General features: G+C 46.2%; 1 protein-coding gene across 2 annotated transcripts in view; it reads left to right on the forward strand.

The window, feature by feature from the left end:
• The window catches only part of LOC144144627 (snRNA-activating protein complex subunit 3-like), a 63,950-nt gene extending 45,681 nt beyond the window's left edge, over positions 1-18,269 (forward strand). Inside the window, exons 7-9 of one of the 2 annotated variants that reach the window (XM_077676158.1) lie at positions 3,044-3,208; positions 8,553-8,663; positions 17,154-17,271. In XM_077676158.1, coding sequence (XP_077532284.1) covers positions 3,044-3,208; positions 8,553-8,663; positions 17,154-17,256 — 379 coding nt within the window. In that variant the 3' untranslated portion in view covers positions 17,257-17,271. Of the gene's footprint in view, positions 1-3,043; positions 3,209-8,552; positions 8,664-17,153; positions 17,272-17,909 lie in introns of those variants that run through there. The other variant, XM_077676149.1, reaches the window with a different exon arrangement.
• Positions 18,270-20,234: the final 1,965 nt, after the last annotated feature.

Consider the following 20,234-nt stretch of genomic DNA (forward strand, 5'->3'; position numbering starts at 1 on the left):
CCTGCTTCTATTTGTTCTGACACTCAGTGCACCTGACATCTGGTTGTTATGGCTCGTGGTTGACTCGTCTTCTTTGAAGACTGGTTGGATGGGCTTGTTGTCGGTGGTTTGTGTCTTATGTGTGGTCGCATTGGTAACACTGTTACTGGAGCATGTCTAGGATGAATTCTTCGCCTGAGCCTACCTTCGTTGAGTGTAGTTGTGGTTCACTGAAACAAATGCTGAAAATGGGCCTTATTTCTAGGGATGCTTGCAGCGTATGGGTTAACGGGAGACGCCTTCTGGTTCCATTAGAGTAAGCACTACCAGTCGTACTACTGGCCCTACTGTAATCTGAAATCTTGAGAACGGGTTCGAGTACTCACTCACGGGAGGCAAACTGTGGCTTTAGCAGCAAAGTTGAGGCTGTCGTTTACAGAGACACAAAGGTTTTGTTCACTTGCTCCAGCCTTCATCCCCGACCAGAGTCCCGCAGAGCCAACTGGGATATGTCATCGTGGCCGTGAGAGTAGGGAGTCCTGGTGCAACCGATGCTGACGGAATCTCTCAGCCGACTCCCCGCAAACATAGTCTGTGTGTCTGAACACTGCTCGGTGGAAAGGGGTTCCTCAGAGAAAAAGGCTACCGGTGGAAGACCAATGAGGGTTCATCGCCCAGCTTCCTCATTCACAAGTCACATGGTATCGTGGGTACGGCACGCCACACACAGCCAGCCAGGAAGCTAGCAATAGCGCACATGTAACCACGCCACCTCCACAAGTGGCGAAGCCCAACCACGTGTGCGAACAAGGCATTGGGGCTAAGGGGGCCCCCACACACTTGCCAGGAGGCAACCCACATTTGACATGCTATATTTGTATAGCCGCAGTAATCATTTAGTGCTGTCACAAACCACAAGAAGCCTTTCCCTCGTACCTTTTTACTCGGTTTCATTATGTGGAAATTGTGAGCACTCGTTTCCTTTTGTGAAAATGTGGTGTACTCCATGTGTGATTTTATGCAACTTCCTGAATGTCGTTTTGTTCCTAGTTGTCTCAAGGCCTGTAGAGCTCTAATGAAGTTCCACCGCTAAAAACAGCCACAAAATCTTGCCAGTGAAGCTGTTGGGGATAAAGTAGGGATATGTAATGTTATTGTCTAGAGGAAAGAAGTGACAGGAGTGTGTGCTAGTAAATACATTCCAGAGACATTTGGTTCTCCACAGCCGTGGCAGCTCTACAAGCCAATGCACTGCAGAGCTTAGCTTTGGTGGCTGACATGCCCACTGCTTAACTTCTGCTGAACTGCTATTGTTGGCATCGCCAAGTATGGCAGTCTAGAAAAAAAGGTCGTTGAACATGTACCAAATAGCGTTATGCTGTAATGCCTCACAAAAGTACCTGCCCTTCACATTGAAAAAATGAGGGGGCATACGGCAAAGTAGTCAAAACCTCAGGGGGCATTCAAGGCAGGTAGTGCTCTTGATCGAACGCAGATTTGGCAGTGGGTTATCTAAGGAAGAATTTGGACTGGAGATTACGAAGATGAAGTTGTTTGTGGAAGTGGGAAGGCAACAGAAAAGGGTGGAATGCCAGTTGAAGCCTGGAAGGATCAATGGCTAGACATCATGAACAATGGCCACAAACAGGCGGAAGTGGCACCTCCATGCGAAAGGGGGCACTTGTGTGCTCATGCAAAAAATGAGAAAGGTGCATCTCAGGCCAGAAGAATAGCAGTGGTCAAGTACATATTCATTGTAATTGGGTCTGGCTGCAGGTGGCACATCTACAGGTTTTCTCATTGGTCTCATTGACCACAGTGAGCGCATTTACATGAATTTAATAGAAAAATCAATTCAGAAGGGCTGTTCTCCTTTCTGCATCCTCCTTGCTGGATTCCTGTGATATTTTCTGTGACGCAAACTCTTTCGGATTGGCTTAACTGCTCGGCTTGCGAACGACAGTGCCAACGAAATCAATCGGCCGGCCGCCGGCGAGTCGTCGCAATTCGAACGCACAGTGAAAAGTGAGTCCGGGCAGGTTCTGTGCCTGGAGGTATGTCGCTTTATTTTATTAGTTTGTAGACTGTATTGAGCTTAGTAAAGCCAATGAAGTCAAAATGACTTCACAATAACGTATATGGTATACATGTAATTGGCTATCACAATTCACTGTCTTCGCTTCGCTTCGCTGGGACTGGTGCACCTGTAGAACATCTGAGGCCAATTCAAGGCAGGAGAAGAGTCGGCGAAGCTTATTTAGGTAATAAGGAATTAAATTTTTTTTTTAACTAAAGCTTTTATCGTACGGCCTAAAACCAAGGTGCAAGCAGCACTTTTTGCGCAGGTTAAACCATAGACCCCCCCCCCTGTCAGAGTGCCTTTTATGACCCGGTGGCTGGAGAGGAGGCAGGTGAGCTTCCAGAGGTGTGGGAGAAACGCTTCTCAGCTGAGCATCTGCGGTGGTACAAAGGGCGTTCAGCACTGCGTCCGCCTTGGCGTGTCCTTCGCCAGGGCATGAAACAATGCTTGCTTGCGAGAGGCAGTGCTAGAAGGTTTATCCAGCCCATTTCTGTAGTGATTCACAACATGGGAATAGTGGGTCGTGGCAAATCCTGAAGTATCGCTGATGCGCAATCACGGTAGCGTTGGGAGCAATGATCGTGTTGCACAGAACCAAAACCGAAACTGGTTTGAACAACTCTGAGTAAACGATTAGATCTTCCAGCACGTGTGCTTGTTGCCAATAGTTCTAATGTTTTTCATAAAGAAAGAAAATAACGTTGGCACAAACGCAAGTGTGTATGTATGAACTGTAAAATCTTGAACATCGTCTAGTTGCATCACCAAGGTGAGCTGCTTCATTTCGCGTCGCTGCTGCAGTTGTTGGCGACTGCTTGCAACCACAGACGTTTGACACATTCACTTCAGTGTCCCTTTAACAGTTCTGTTTTGGGAAAGAAACTATCTTGAAACTATCTTGCGAAGTTGTGAGAATGCGTTTAGTTGACTGCTGGTTGTGTCCTTTATTTCGTCGGCTTGAGTGCCTGTGAATATCTTGTCCAGAGTGATCCGAGAGTGGGCGGAGGAGCCCAGGCGTCAGGTGGGGCCCTTCAGGACGGCCCGCATGGAGGAGAGCAAATTTGAAGACCTGGAGATTCGCCTCGGCTACCCCTACGTCTATGTCCACCAGGGCTACTGCGAACACCTGATTGTCTTCTCGGACATGAGGTAATGCTCCACTCACTCAAGCAATGGTATTCTTTGCTTACTGGGCCTTAGCCATCTATTCCTCATCAGTGGACTCTCTGCGTATCTTTTTTTTGTTGTTGTTACAGTTCTGCCTCGATATTCCGAAGTGTAGAAATCACTTTTTGCTTTAAACGAGAGTTTATAGGTTTCACACACAAGCAATACCAATTTACTTGCCAGCTGTAAGCACTCATTGGCAGCTACGGTTAAAGCAATCTGTGACATTTTTCTGTGCCTGATTCACATTAAAGATTGCTCTTTCATGCATTAACCCCCCCCCCCCTTTTTTTTTCAACAGGGGCGCGTTTGCTATCTGGGTGAACTTCACCTAGTTGTAATTTTTAAAGAGGCAGACAACCGATTTTCGTCGTGTCTATGTTCTCTATCTCAAATGAAAGGGCATCCCTTTAAATACCTTAACTCGAAACGGTTTTGGTGATAGCGGCCTAGAACTTCTTATTAACATGCGCTGACAGCAGCACACGGGCACCTTTTCAAGCACGGACGACGTGCGGCCACCACGCACCAAATTTATTCCACACATAAGTTGCACCGGTGGATAAAATACACCAACGAAAGTTTCAGAAAAAAAAAAAAAAACGCGACTTATACAACGGAAAATATGGTATGTCACACTAGGCCATCAATAAATAAAGCTGGCTGCTTCCAGTGACTGAAAAAAAAAAAAAACACGCAGGAATATGAAAGCTTGCAATTCGCAATATTTTTAGCTGGGGACAAGTTTTAAATGCTTTTCGTCTCTCATACAGACAAACATAGTTGCCGCACTACAGTACGTCATTGTCACCTGCATTATTTTGGGAGGACACGCACGGCTCGTAGATCTAAAAATTCCCATTTAAGAGACAAAGCTATATGGTCTAAATGAATGAATTATTAGTTATACCCCTGTCACACGGGCACTTTCAATCGCGATTGAAGTGAATCGCGATCGAGTTTTCGAGTGCGCTCGACGCACCGCCGCTACTACACAACCTGTTTCAATCGCGATCGAGAAGTTGCACCAGTTGCGCTCGTGTACGCCAGATGGTGTTAACAATGTACTTGTGGCCTGCGTCTGGTAATTTCGCGTGGTCGTAGGTATACGTAACTATGTAAATGTTACCGAACGCTTATTTCGGTCAAGTTATTTGACACAATTTGTGGCGTTAGTTGAAGTTGTCACCTTCTGTGCCATTGCTGAGCGGGAACGAGAGTATCGCCGCTTTCGTTCGATCGCGATTGGAAGCCACGATCGCGCTTGAGAAACCAGGATTGAGTTCGAGCGGGATGGAGCTCGATCGCGATTGAAACTGCCGTGTAGCAGCGGCCTGATCCGGATCGAGCTCGATCCGGATCGATTCAATCGCGATTGAAAGTGCCCGTGTGACAGGGGTATTAGCGAACGGGAGGAAGAAGGCTTCGATGGTTTTGCCTTAACACCGTCTGTAAGTACATGCCATGTGTTTGTATCACTAAACCATTTTTGAGAAGTTCTTTCTAGACTTTGGACGGTAGATGCACGTGTCTAGCACTGCTTACCGGGGGATGCGTTCAGAGGCGGTGGCCACCGCAGTCATGTACTTTCTCCGCACTTTCTATTGAACTGGTCCTCTATGAGTTTACCTGATTAACCAGTGCGTTTTGTACACCAGTGCGACTTATATGCGGTTTTTTTTTTCACCCCCCCCTCCCGGGAAAACTGCCGTTTTGAGGGTAGGGGTGACTTATAGACCGAAAAATATGGTACTCTATTTAGTACGAAGGCGTGATCTGTTGGGATAGATAAAAGGTGGAGTGCTGGCTTCATGTTGCAGAGGTCAGCAGTTCGATTCTTCCGGGGCGCGCCCTTTTATTATTTTTTTTTTAAGCTGCCACTGGCGTTTCTGAAAACTGAATACAAATGTTTCGGCAGAACAACAACGTACAACACAAGCAGGAAGCACCTTCACAGGGTCCGTTTACTGAACGCTGCTGGTGGTTCTGGGCATGGAGGTTCAGTAGCCACACTGAGAGCAACCCATCGGCGACGCAGCGGCGGGCATTGTGTCTTTAAAATTTTCTAAAGAATGCCTAAAAATGTAGTGAATTCAAGCTTATACAAATACTTGTGTTAAAAGGTTTTCAATAAGTGAATTAACTTTCAGTAGTTTCAGTAGCTGCAAGGTTTGCTGGTCACATGACCACGACACGTAAAGTAGTGTCACGTTTCGTAGTACCACCACCTTTTAGATTTTGGAAAGTTAAGTGCCAAATTAAAATTATTTCCACCAATTTTTTTACAAATTGCTTGTGGTTACCCTACTATATAAAACGCTGACTTTTATATGAGCTAGAGAATGTATACCGTACTTACTCGCATAATGATCGCCCTCGCGTAATGATCACACCCCTGAGGTTCGTCGTCAAAATACGACTTTTTTTTTTTTATTTCCCGCGGAATGATCGCACCCTGAACTTTCCGCAGCCATATGTGGTATGTGTGCCATGGCACACATACCACACACATACCGACCATCGTCTAGCTGACGATGGTCGGGCTTACCTATGTATCCTCCTCTTTCAAATGGGACGTAGCTACGTTATTGCCGCAGACTTGCCGATATTATCGATATCGGCAAGCATGAGTTCATTATTGGTGCGGAACAAACTCTCACTAAATGCACATAATGTACTCACAAGACAAAGAGAAAAACGCGCTCAGATTGCTGCGTCGGCAGCCGTGTCTGTTTTGATGCCCGCACTGTTACAGCACCAGCCACTTATTGGTCGACCTGTTCTCACCTCGCAGCAAACTCGTTCCGGCGCGTTCGTAATTCATGAAAACACTGCATTTTGCGTCACTTTGCAATGCGGCTGGCGGTGGTCCGTGGAGTTTTGATTGTTTTTATTTATTATGGTTATCATTTTCATGAGACCTATCGTAAAAATTCTGACCTGCAACTTACTTGCGTTTTCTGCGCTGAAAGTTTTTTCGTGAAAAATTCGCCCTGCATAATGAACGCACCCCTAAATTGACATCATATTTTTGGAAAAAAAAAGTGCGATCATTACGCGAGTAAATACGGTACTCTGCAAAAATCGGTTCTCTGTCCCTTGAACCTTAGATTACCAAGTCTGCATTACTAAGTCAATGATGTGGGTAATGCACTAGGATATTTTTTCTCTCGGTTCTTTTTGTTTACATTTATATTTATTTTTAATTTCTGTGAAGTGTAGGCAGTTTTAGTTATGCAATGCTGTATAGTTCTTTTAGTTTCTCATGCCAGTCACGCTTAACTCTTTCGGGACCGCCGGAAAAAGTGATGAAAAAGGGAGGTCTCGGTACAAATTTTTTATTACATAAAGCAAAGGCACCATCCTGCCTTAGCATATACCAAAATGCAGGTAATTATATGTTCTTTGACATAGAATATCAAGTTTTACTTCAACGCTGACGACAGAACCATGAAAAAATCTGAAAGCAAGAACTTCGTGAAAAATATAAAGAAAAAGATAGAAAAAAGTGCAAATATAAAAACATTAAAAAAGAATAAAATTATTTCAGGATATACAAAATCCAACACAATGCTTTGTTTATTTATCGCGAAAGTTTGATGCGGCTAGGTGTAACTGGTTTTTTGTTTTGTGTGTGATCTCTTTGGCACTGAGGCCTTGGCTACGTCGTCACCCAGGTACACGCCTGGCTCTCGTCTCGGTGAAAACTTGATCTGTTTCTGTGCTGGTGGCAGGATATCACCACCATAGGTAGTTAACACCCTAGCGAACAAATATAAACCAGCAAGAACATATTTCGAGCGCACAAACCTACTCCAGAGCCAATTGAAACTGAAACCAACACCCACCTTTGAGCACAATTTGATGTTCCAGGCTGATCGACACCAGAAACCTCACTCGAGCTGAAATCCGATCTCTAAAGCCGCATTCCGACTCTTCATTGCCACTCTCATCGTTAAAATCAACAGTAGAAGGCGAAGATATGCGAGACGAGACGAGGCGTATTTGTTATCGCGCTCGCGCGAGTATGACGCCATGTTTGTTTACATTTGAAACCACTGCCCGTCAGAATAAAACATCTGACGCGTTGCCGCCTGGCGATAAAAAAAGAAACTTCACAAAAGAGAAAACTCCAGTTTTCAAACTATCTCCTAGATGTCGCTAGGTGTTCCATCGAGCGCAAATTTGTATTCTGCAGGCTCGCGAAACCATCGATCATATGTGATCGAAGGCCTATGGAGCGGTCCCGAAAGAGTTAATTGATGGGGCATGATGATTTTTTTTTTTCATATGCCTTGTTAGGTGTAGAATCACGGTAAACTGTTATTATTATGTGCAAAAGGGAACATTTTGCTCATCTCTAGCCTTCTCTGGATTGTTTTAATGTCAGCAGCGGTGTTGGAATAACACCAACGCGTATTTTCGTTTGCTGAATATAGGCAGGTGTAGCTATTCCAAGCACCACGGATACCTAGTTTTAGATGTAGAGCATCTGATTCACTCGCCTTGTCCCTCCGGCGTTGTCGTCGTCGTCGGCGTTGTCCACCCCTCCCCCATTCTCCTTGCCGCGCCAGCTGCGCTCTCCGCCGCTCACCCCCTCTCCTCTCCGATAGCGAACACTCTCTCGCGAGGGGCATTGGATTGAATTCGATTGGATTGGCTTGGCTTGGATTGGATTAAAGTGGATTGTGTTGCGTCATAGCCGCGGCAGACGCGCTGGGGCCGGCGCATGTGCAGTACTCTCTCTTCCGCGGTTTCCTCTCCTTCGGGCGCGCTGCGCATATAACTGGTGTGCCGTTCTCCGGTGAAGCAACATCCACGCTTGGCTCAAACACCTAGAGTCCACGCCGCTTTACAAGTATGCCAACGTCGTCATCGACTGGGACCGGCTTACGCAGTCCCTTCAACGTTATGCGCGCTATAAAACGCGGTCCCTTCGCCGCTCCGCCTATGCATCGCATCTACACAGGGGTTCCCGCGAGGGGAGGTGGGAGTTTTTTCTTTTAGTTGTTCGGGCAGCCGTGATGTTTTAGTTGCAGGAACATGTATTTTTTTAACTTCTCACAAGTGCTATTGGTTCAGTATTAAATGTTGAATAAGAGCCACCTGAATTGAAATAAAAAAAATTGCGTGGAAATGGTGTTGGACCCTAGAATTCTGTGCCTAATACTCTTGCACTGCGCCAAAACATGTCTTTTGATGCTCCAAAGCTTACCTTTTATTGCTCCAAAGCTGCTCCAAAACAGCATTATTCCTGGTGTCTGATCTGCTCCCAAAGGTTCAGGCCCACTTCCACCCCTGATAAAATGTGCTTAAACCTTTGCAGGATGATCCACCCCAGTGACAACCAGCGTCTGAAGGAATATCCGGTGGTGTTGCAGACTTACTCTGTCGGCAACAGGGCCCGCTGCATGCTCTGCCTAAAGGCCACTAGCGAGTAAGTCGTTGACAGGGGAGCAAGTTTTTGTCTTTAAAAGGGCTGTGCAGTAAAACAATGTATGCAATGTATGTGCATCTTAGATAATTCCTTGAGACACTGTTCTTAGAACTACACTATATACTCGTGCTATGGCCGCACATATTTTTCCAATGTTTCGAGTGAAAACTTGGGGTGGAGATTACACAGAGCAAAAAAAACACGACTTTCTTTTCCCATAAACATTTTCAGTAGTACTTGCTTTAATTATACTGTGCGACCTGCTTGTACCGAGAACAGGAAAAGACAAAAAAAAAGACATTCATGCAGCCACAAGAATGTTATTTCTTGCCCTCACCCTCCCCATCCAACCCTGATCCTGTGCCCAATAAGATGCCATGAGGGAAGCGCTCTGCTGGCACGCATTTCTTTCTCTGCCGCTTTTTTCCTCTATCATTCAAAACTGCTGTAAAGCCCCAACCACATCGAGCGATTTTGCAAGCGACTTGGGGAGCGACGCGACTAGCGACGAACTACTTTTCGCCGCGGACCAAGTCGCTCATCGAATCGCTCGGTTCTGGGTCGCCAGAAACAGTCGCTCGCCTCCCGGAAGTGTCCTCAGCGACTAGCCAATAGGAGAGCCCCTACGTAAGCACGCAACCTCCGGTTTTGGAAGAGAACGGGGGGAAGATTTTGCAAATCCACGCAGACGGCGTTTGCGGCATCTATAAACGTTGGTTTGCGGTGCAGCGGCAAAGAAAGCTTTGCGTGGCAAAGCTTGTGTGCACGCTGAAGCAGAAGCAAGAAGGCTCCCGCACACACTGGGTGAGACCCGTGTGGGAAAAAAAATCACGCCATATCCACGGAATGAATGATGATAAGTGGGGCGAAGCTCAAGAGGGGGAGATCATCGGTAACCGTAACTCTCCCGTGAAAGTTCGCCCATTACATCATTAAGAAAGACGTAAGACTGTGTGCGTACATTGTACAAATCAACTTTTATTTTCGGAGTCAATGCTCCCAGGCCCAGACCTGGTGAAAGACCCCGCGCGATCGAGGACTACCCCGCACCTCCACCACAATTTGTCACGTAGGATGGGACACAACGGTAAAGAAAGAACTTTTATTTAGGCAGGGGTGAGACAGCTGCGCATATTGCGCAGTTTTGATACAAATTCCTTTTCCTGCGCCAGGCTGCTCCAAAAACTTCAAAATTGGAAAAATTGCGCCAAAGTGCTCCAAAACAGTATGAGAGCCAAGGATTTTAACGCTCCCGTCAATTTCAGTGGGGGAAAATGCTTACTGAGTGCATAATTTTCCAGTGCCTTGAATGTGATGCTGTTTGTAAAGGTTTAATTGATTGATCATTCAATAAAAAACCCGCATAAAATTGTCCTCATGATAGTTTTTTCGAAAGTCACAATGTCGGGTTGCACATGTTATATTATGCGAATTTTTAAAGTTTTCCCATATAAAGTTTTCACAAACTACGTGTGCAAGTTGATTTTAAAACGGTAATTTTGGGAGCGCCGCATCTCCAGAACGACATTACTGGGCGCCGCCATCTCGGTGCGGCGAAGATTGGAAAACATGACCGCTGGGCGAAGCAGTGTCTCGTGGTTCAGGCAGAGTGCTTTTCACCAATTTCTACCGCGGTTTTGGTTACGGGGGTGGAGGGGTTTACGTATGACCTGTTGCGGGAAGTTACGCGACTAGAAATACGAGGGTTCATCAAAAACAACGGGGTACCCGCGATATCGCCGTGTTTCAGCCTTGAGTGTGAGGTGCGGTGCGTGCTTGAAGTGACACTTGGGACTCATTGCTGCATTATAAAACGCCGAGTTATTGCTGCTATTGACAGTGAGCTTGCGAGCGGCGGGAGTGGGACGATGGACACTGCAGAAGTGGCGGCGCAGGCTGCATCACCGCCATATGTTCATGCAGTGTCCGATAGCGGGACTGGCTATTATCGCACGCTAGTAATAAGGGGTCATCTATCTGAATTGAAATTTAATGCAAAAAGGAATACTCTAATACTCTAATACCAATACTCTACCAATATACCAATACTCTAATTACGATCGTAGTGAACGCCCACCTTGGGGCTTGAAATGGGAGGGCTGGTGGGGTGCGACGACTGTCACCTCGCTTTGCGCAACTTTTGCCGTGGCTCTCAGTTGTGCGTAACGCCGTGTCTGGGATTACAAACATAACAACTTCGGCATTCACAGGATAATAAAAATTCCTTAAAATTGCTTAGTTTTTCAATTCGATATTTTCAACGAAACTCCGCGTTATCTATGCATAGAGCCCAAGAATGTAAAAATGGTTTGAAAAAGGTAGTGTAGTTCATTCCCTGTGATACTCAGGTAGAAAAAACTTTATTGAAAGGCTGTTTCAGTGTTATGTATGTTCAAAACCGATTAAAAAGCGCACTCCCCCCCCCCCCTTCCCGAGTGGCCAAAAATTTGATTTTTTAGGCTTCTAAGGTGACATAATAAATGTCGTTCTTCTGCTCCGAATCAAGGTTCTTCTGCTCCAAAATCAAAATTTCGCTGCTCCAAAAGCTGCTCCCAAATCTGGTTCAGCTGTCTCACCCCTGTTTAGGGCGAACTTGTGCCCGAACAAGACGAGAGGAAACGAGCAAAGGTCCTTGCGTCTCGTTCGATCTCCGAGAACGACTGCCTGCGTTCGTGGCGTGATCTCTTGCGTGATCTCCCCCTCGCAGTGCACGTGCGCTCGCGCCTCCGTTGGCGAACACAGACAAGCTCGCGCTCCCGGTGCCGAGTTTGCGCTACCGGTTGCAGCCGGTTCTTGCGCGTGCAACGCGGCCCACTTTGCGACATCTCCGAAAGCATGCGGCGGTCACGTACCACGAGACACAAGGGATGGACAGACCCATGACTTAAGGAGCTTCGCCCCTAAAACGACGTCAAGAAAGCCAATTCTTCACGGCGTTCATGTTGGAGCCGAGAGACGAGGCGCAGAAGGAAAAGCGTGCGCTATCGCTAACCCAAACCAGTTTTAGAGATGCAATGAAGTGCAAAAAGCAAGGTAGGAAGGCGTAATACTTTTTAGTCATGCTTTTTATGACAAATGAACAAAAGAAATGTTTGCAAACAACCAGCGTACCAAGCGCGTTACTATGCGCAGTGCGGCAACATTGAAATCGCCATCCTCAGTCGCTCGAGCCGTCGCTGTCATGTGGTTGCCTCGGCGAGCGACTTCGGTTCGGCGACTGCTGATCCTAGTCGCGTCGCTGGAAAAATCGCTCCATGTGGTTAGCGCTTAAGAAAGCGGGAGCCACAAAGTGCCAAACAAGTAGAGGAGGGCAATGCGGGTGAGCTGGGGAGTAAGGTGGCTCCTTACAGTGTGGCAAAGCTACAAAAACGTCAGGGGAGCTGACAACAGAGGACATCCTGCAGAGTGTTCAGGAAGGGGAAGGCAGCGGGGACAGTACGAACGTCGAAGTCGCACGCTTCGAGGGCGCCGCGGCAGCACTCAAAGGTTGCAACGAGTTTGCGATGACTGCAGATGGGCTGGACACTCCGCGTGTTCCTGGGGAAAGGCACGGTGGCCGAATCGGTCTACAGGAATGTGAATGAGTTGAGTCATTTGTGCTGTATGCATAAAAGCAAAAAAAAAAAAAAGAGTCTCGTACTGCTTCAAATAATTGTGCACTATGTCATAATTACTTGGCAATTTTTGTGAAAAATAAGCACTATGATGCACCGTTTTTTTGGAATAGAAGTTTATCTTACATTTTGGTATTTTCCCTACAACGACCTTACAGAATAACGAGCAAGTTGCAGCGGCCCCATGAAGTACACCAAGATTTCACTGTACAGTCGAATCCCGCTACAATGAAATTGACGGGACGTGTGAAAAATTTCGTTGAAGCAAAAATTCCTTGAGGCGAAATGTGCTCCAACACACCATGGAAGGTCAAGAACAATAGCCCTGTATATTTTTGCATGATTGGCAGCATTATATGATGTTTAGAAAATGGGGTGATGCGCAACGTCATGTTTATTCGGATAACCTGCATACCAATGGCTATCTTTTTTTTACCTGCACGCAAAGAGCGCATTACGGAGGAGGAGGAGGGGGTGGGGGGAAGGGTGAAGAAGTGCAGGTGCAAAATGTATTGCTGTTCAACAAGGCGTGTCCACCGAGCTGATTAATTGGAGATAGGATCTTGGAAGCCCCCCTCCCACTTGTGGCAGGAGGGGAGCCGTTATCTTACCCTCTGGCTGGGCACTGCAGCAACTGACCTTGGCAGGCAAGCTGCGCGCGCTTGCATTTAACGCGACCACACACTCGCGACTAAGACTGGATGACGCAGGTTCAAGAATAAACATGAAAACATTACTTTTGCTTTTGGCTTTGAAGAATGGTAGAAGAAAACTGCAAGCATAGCTATTCACAACGCATATGTGACGGCGTCGTGCCAGCAGTAGAGCACATTCATGCGATTTCAAATGGATACGGATTGGCTGTAGCCCCGGCTTGGTGAACCGGGCCTGTGGCTCATGTAAAGACGGCCAGCCACATCGTTATCACCAGCAAACAATGGCGTCCACCTACAAGTTTGTTTTTGTTTTGGGTGGTGGCGTGAGTGCGTGAGGCACGTTTTGGGCGAAACTAAGCGTCCTGAATGTATAAAAAGTTAGATAGCTGGCGTTATGCTTATTTTATTGTAAACCCAGCCCCAATGAACTAAAATTTCGTTGAAGTAAAAGGAAGCCAGGGAAATGGTTTGTTGTGGCGAGGATTGTGTCGAATTGACTTCTGTGGCTAACTGATGGGGATTTGGAAATATTTCGTTGAAGCAAAGTTCGTTGTAGCAGGTTCGACTGTACTTGCTTTCATGGCTTCTGACTGGGAGTCTGCAAAAACAAGCTTGCGTGATTCTTTCAAACTCCAAATGCCACCGTGGTGCAAGGAGCTATATTATTTATTACTACAGATCTAAAATTATTACGTTTTTTTTTTTTCGGTTCACTAGACTTAATTTCTGCGTATTAGCTACAGTGTGTCAAAACTTGATTGTATCCTGTGTGCACAAGACACATTGAGTATCCACAGGACTCTGCGACTTCTGTGTGAAAGCAAAATCACTGAAGCAGGGAGGGAGGCTCACTTTGAAACTTGTACAGGCTCCTTTCTGCAAGTTCCACTCTAAGTGTGTGTGTGTTAAAAAAAATCAGGTTTGTGGCTTTTGTGTGAACAGAGTGGCTACACGCCCTTTCGAACTGTGACTTGCTGAGCTGCGTGTTGCTGTGTCAGTGGAAGTGTCACATTTGTAAATTTGTGGCCATTTTTTCCTGTTCTCACAGAAATGCAGGGGTAACAGGAAACTAAAAATAGCATTATTTGTATCAGTTGCGAGCTGTTTATGACAAGCTCTTGTAAACATTTCAAAAATATATAGTACTTACCAATCCAATTCAGCGTGTCTTGCAGCAGTGGCATAGCCAGGCATGGAACGGTGAAGTTGTGAAAGCCAAAGTGGGTGGGTGTCTGAGATGGCGACGAGCTGTTAGAGAAGAATGTTCTCTGCACATTTCAAGACTAGAGTTCAGTTCTTTCAACCGCACACTGACTGTGTCCATCTACGGCCAGCCTTACATGAGCATAGTTTAGTTTCCCTGCTTTAGTTTGCAGTGCACTTATACTTGTGTTGAGCAGGAAACAGTAGAAAGCTATAAAATGGTTGGTACGGTATTAAATTGCTCACCCACTTTTACCTGCATTCGCAGCTCAACGTATTCAATGTTTCTGCTGCCCTAACTTTTATTTCTGCTGTATAGCTACAGGACACAAAACTGCTATGTGCCTTGAATTGTTCATTTGGCTTTCACACTACTTTCAGGGGTGGAACAGCTGCGCCATTTGCGCCATTGAGCGCCAAACAAGTTTAGCTGCGCCATCCTGCGCCGAACCGCCCCTGTTGCGCCAAACTCGCCTTAATTAATAAGGGGGACGTGGGTCTTAAAGGGTTAAAAATCGTGAAAAAATGCATTTTAGGAAAAACGCATTTTCGAAGTCTCCATACCCTCAAGCACCTACTCTGAAAGTTTTACCGCTCTGAATTTGGTCGGGAAAGGTCTTAAAGTCGACTTTGTAAATGCAGCAGGAGCCGCAAAACACCGAGAATCGGGCTAAAAAAGCTTGAACTAGAGTTCCTGTATATAGCTAGCTCCCTGCGGGAGCTATATACAGGAACTCTAGCTTGAACTGCGCGTGCGCGCCACACTCGAAGCAGACTGCCGGCGGCGGCCATCTTAGACTAGCCTTGTAGCTTCTTTCTTTGTGCGTATTTCGCGCTATCTCCAAATGGCGTCCCATGAGGAGAACGAGCGTTACTGCCGATTTCGCGAAGATCGTTTACGAGCCGCTGATTGGCAGGTGCACGCGCGCTCGAGGCAAGCCCTGCGTTCCGCGTCCCTGACGCCATTTTTTTTTTTTTTTCGTTTTGTTTTTGCAGGCGCGCGTTTGCCATCGTAGTATTTTCAATCCGGGTGCGTTTTCTCTGCCGTTAGTGACTGCGATTCTGTCACAACGTCTCTTTGTCCCGTGCCGCAATGCTTGGAGACCTTTACCTCAACGATTTACCGCGCTGCAAGCGCACGAAAAAACGACGAAACACGCCGTAAACCGCAATGCCGGGATCGCCTGTTATGTACGAATATGGTCCGAAAAGCGCCGCGTGGAAACGTCCAGATTTAGCTGTTGTGTTGTGTTTTGGCCTTATTTGCGAAAAAAAAGTTGGCAGCACAAAATGTTTGTGCTTTGCCTTAGTTTGCATAGACGTTGAATGAAGTGCAAAGGAGCAACTACCGTTTGTGAAGTTCAGCAAGAAGTGTAGTTTTCCAGCGCTGTTTGCAAAGGTTTTCATTACTTGCGTAGAGCTTTTCCAGTTATGTTTGTGGTGGTACGGTCGAATTCTTTTTTTCTGCGTGAGGAACAGAGTGACACGGTGCTTTTTATATTGTGGCTATGCTGTAGCAAGAGTTAGAAACTAGAGATGTATTTTCCTCTATCTTATTTTGCGAAATCATGCTCCGCCTTACGGAGTTTTTCACTTTTGTTTTGAGGTATCTGCTCATTTTCGCCTGTGAACTTGAAATGGAAATTAATTTGAAACTTGAAATGAACTCCCTGCTAAACGGAGGGATGCTGGTTTCTTTTTGCCTTCCCCCCCCCCCCCGTTTTTCTCTATCCAGAAAAGAATAAATAAACTTATATTCAATTCAATTCAATTCAACTTTGGGGTTGGCTTTGCTTAGTGGAGGATGGTATAATATTAATAGGGCCTTCTGACACGCTCCCCTTAGGTACGCTGTCTGCGGCGAAAGTTTGTAGACTCTTGCATCCCTGTGACGGATGAAGAAAAAGCTATGTTCAGCTTTGCACGCACTGAAACTGCTGTTCGATAAAAAAAATGCAAGCAAACACCTTCTTTTACGGAATGCCGCCGTGGGGTCGCATAAACACTGCTGTTTGGTGGACACGAAGCAATGCCTGTTATCTGATCCTGTTCGACTCTCCGCTTGAGCTTTGGCCTTCGAGCGGTAATAATGCAGCACACACGCTGGATCCGAGGGTAGATGACTCCACATTTTGTAAACCTCTAGATATAGTAAAATTAATTCGTTCCTGGTTTAGATTAGGTTCTAGTGCATGGTAGAATGCCTGAGAATAGTTGAGAGATGAGGTACTTGGCAGGGGACTTGCACATCGGCCTGTACAGAGATTAGGGAGGAACCATAATGCTATTAAATGGTGTTACATCTCCTGCAAATGGCAATTCTGGCTGCTCCAAAGCTGCTCCAAAAACGCCTTTCTGGCTGCTCCAAGCCTGCTACAAAAGGCAATTGTGCCTGCTCCCAGGACTGCTCCCAAACCCATGCACCCTGTTCCACCCCTGTACTTTTCTGCATGGCACAAAATAGACTTCGGTCCTGTAGACCTAAGTCCTAGTCTTAGATGCTGCAAGCTTCTTCCTTTTACTGTCGATCCTGGATATATCAAGCCCTGATATATCGAATTATTGCATATATCGAGCAGTCCAAGCATTCCCTTGGAGATCCTGTGCAAGAGTATAGCACCTTTGTACATGTGTATCGAACACGTACACGTGTATCGTGCCGCTTGGGTGGCATTCAACACCTGCTTGACCTGCTCGACGCACTAGCATGGGGATAGCCTCATGACAACGAAAACGCAAGGCGTGATTGGATGCAAAAGGGAAAGAGGAGGGGAAACTAATGGAGGGTGTTGTGATCTAAAGGCCTAAAGCCCCTTCCATCACGGCCACGGCCGGCGGCGGACGGGAGCAGTATGGAGGGGCTTTATTGTGACCCAAGCGGTGACTCTGCTGGCATGGAGACCGGTGCAGCATAGTGTGTGTTTGTTGCGTGTTTTTTTTTTTATCTCTCTCTCTCTCTCTCTCTCTCTCCGCGGCAGTGTGTTTTCGGAGCCATAAGGGTTGACGACGACGTGCAGGCGGTGGTGGTTTGCAACGATGGGGGGATCGCCGTTATGGAAGAAGCAAACCTTCCCAACCGCCTACAGCAGCCAAGCTTGCGTCAGCATTCAACGTAATTAGTGGCTATGGCAGTGCAGCGTACGGCGTCAGGCTTTATCATTTTAATGGCATTAGTAAGCTTGAAGATAGTTTGGTGAACTTCATGATGCAGAAGGTAAGCAAACATGCAGTGGACGGCACCAGGCTTTCTCATTTTAATGGCGTTAGTAAGCTTGAAGATAGTTTTGTGAACTTCATGATAGAGAAGATAAGCAAACAACGCTGACGGACTTTTTCCGTGCTAAATAAAGTGCGGCGGTCGTCGCGCTGTGTTCCGTATTTTCCATGCTTTGAGGAACAAATCGGGAAGCTACCGCTTGTCGCGATCTCTGAAAGCTCTCAGTGATGTGCGTAGTTCTCAGATAAGTTTCTGATGGGCATATTTTATATCTATAATTATCTATATCTTGAATTGTTACACAATCTCCAGGAGTTCGATGTATTCGGGATTGACTGTACCACGTGTGGCTCAAGGTTTTATGGCCGCATGGCTGCGGTTGCTCAAATTTCAGAATACCAAGCTTGAAATGGTCGTGATAGGGCTACTTCATAGCATGTAACGTATGGCAACCCACCAGCACGGAGGCAGAAATACTGCAACATGCTGTTTTAATTTGGCCGGAAACTAGTGTGCTGCACCTTTTTCATTGATGTTGTGGTTTTGCTTTTCCCAGGTGGGTAACATACGAGAACAAGAGAGTCACCGACGACCCCTTCTTCTTCTGCGACAGGTGCTTTAAGTCATACAACTACACTGTCGATGGCAAAAAGATTGGCCACTTCTACGCCCAACCATTCCTGGACTGGAATGTGGCACTGTAAACATTGCTCAAGCCGTGCTGTTACATCATCTCCTCCCTTTCTACATTGGTACTTGTTTTTGTTTATCGCATTGAGGAGTGTTTGGGTGACAATGTCTAAAATGTACTGAAAGGATCTGTATTTCTAGTCATACCCTTTGGTTTTGTACAGGTGTAAATGATTGAATAAACCAGGCTGTCGAACCGAGAAACACCGGTTCAGGTTCGAGTGAATTCGTTTCTTTCCTGTTCAGTCATGGTTCGACTAAATCACGTACCGAACCGGTTCAGAAGCTTTGAACCAATTCGCGAACCGGTTCGATGAGTTTGTGTAGTTATCAGCGAAATTAAAAAAATTTCAGTAGTTTAAAACATCAAAAGAACAAAATACAAACCAATTATAAATACTGCTTTTCCTCAATAGCAGTGGGGCCTAAAGACAACTTGCAACAATTTGGCCAGATATTAGGAAAAACAGATTATGTAGTGACAGTCACCAGCCACTTTTTTTTTTGTGCAACCTTTGTTTGTCCAGGGAACCAGTTTGCATTCTCGTGGCAGATGGGACAGGTTTTTCAGGACGATATTTTTTATTTGGATGGATTGTTTATATTGGCTACTTGTGCACAGGGAATGTGATATCGGTAATTAGCAGAAAAAAGCTTTGCCTTTCTGAAAAAATTGCGAAGCCAGCTTGGTCCCGAATGGGTTAGACGGATTGCCCGAAGTTCGAAACCTTTAATGCTGAAAAATGTGAACTACTGTACTACCACTGCTGCGTTCTTTTTTCTGTCGAGACTTCGCATGCTTTTAAAAAATGAGTTAATGTATTTATTTTTCGTTTTCAGAGAAAATTTTTTGCAATGAAAAGTTGTAAGCATGGCACATTTTCAAAAATTCCCAAAACGTCAGGTCCTGTTTTTGCTTTTAATTAAGCTAGGGAGTTGTATTTTTTAAATATATAAGTTTTTTAAATACATAAGTACATGCCTGTTTGGTGTCCCGAGTTGTCTGCGAGACTCCAGAATTTTGATGGTTTTGTGCGATCGTATACCGAAACAAAAATTCCCCGAAAACGCGCTCATATTTTGCCAAATCTTCCTCTAAAGCGTGAGACACATGCATGTGATTTCCATGCGACTGATTGGGCCGGCAGTTGCACAGGGCCAATTTTCGCACCGTGAGCGACTTGTACGGGCTTCACGACGACCGTTGCAATCACCGTGCGGCCGCAGCCAATGAGAGCCTGAAGGTGTCATAATGATGTCACTGTGAAAGCTTTTTTCAAAGCCCCCAAGAGACCCTGGTGGCAGCAGTTGCAGTTCTGATAATTTCACGGGGCGTGCTATGGAGCGAGAACAGTAGATGGAGCCAACCAATCTGAAAGCATTGGGCGGAGCGACGCATATGACTCTTTTCACGCACTCGTCGCAGCATGTCTCCAATTCATGCGTGTAGCTAGTCGTGGCAGCCATACATGGCCATACTTCCGACCAATCGGGCACATGTCGCACTTAAATGCCAACTGCACTCAGATTTCACCTCTGCCAAATTCACCTTGAATTTACAGTATGTACCACGAAACCAACCAAACCATGAAACGGGTTAATTATAAGCGTTTAAAATAGGTCCATCGTAGTCGATGCTGCACCTGCCAGTGGATCGCGCAAACAGCCATAAAGCAGAAATGACATTGCGGCTGGCCCTGTGCTTTTTCCTATGGCCAGCCAGGAGAACCAGTAGAGCTCTGCTGGGTGCTCTTCTGCTAGGACTGAAGCAAGAGCCAAGCCAAATACTTCTTTCTCCTTGGGCGAAGCATTGTGCGCAGGTTTCCTCGACCGGCCGGCCGTGTTCCGCCACTCGCTCACCAGCTGGGCCAGCTGGAATGTCACTTTTGCAGGCTGTAATGGCCGCGCTCTCAATTTTGCTTTGAAAATCTCCTCTTTTTGATGGTCATTTGCGCTGCAGGTATGTGTATTTCAGCTGTCGTATTTTGTATTTGGCAGTCTTTTTAGGCAGACTATACGGAAATGGCCAAAATGGATAAAATTTTGAGTTCAGTTGGCCTTTAAGTCTGGCAACATTGCGCTGGAGCTGCGTGACAATCCGATCCCACACCATTTGACGTCTTTATAAGTGATTTCCGGCACATGCAGGGGCGGTGTCGGAATGTGCCTAGAACCACAATGAAACCGCACA

Source organism: Haemaphysalis longicornis, unplaced genomic scaffold, assembly GCF_048455015.1.
Source record: "Haemaphysalis longicornis isolate Haplotype H1 unplaced genomic scaffold, Haemaphysalis longicornis Haplotype H1 scaffold_1, whole genome shotgun sequence".
Classification (NCBI taxonomy): Eukaryota; Metazoa; Arthropoda; class Arachnida; order Ixodida; family Ixodidae; genus Haemaphysalis; species Haemaphysalis longicornis.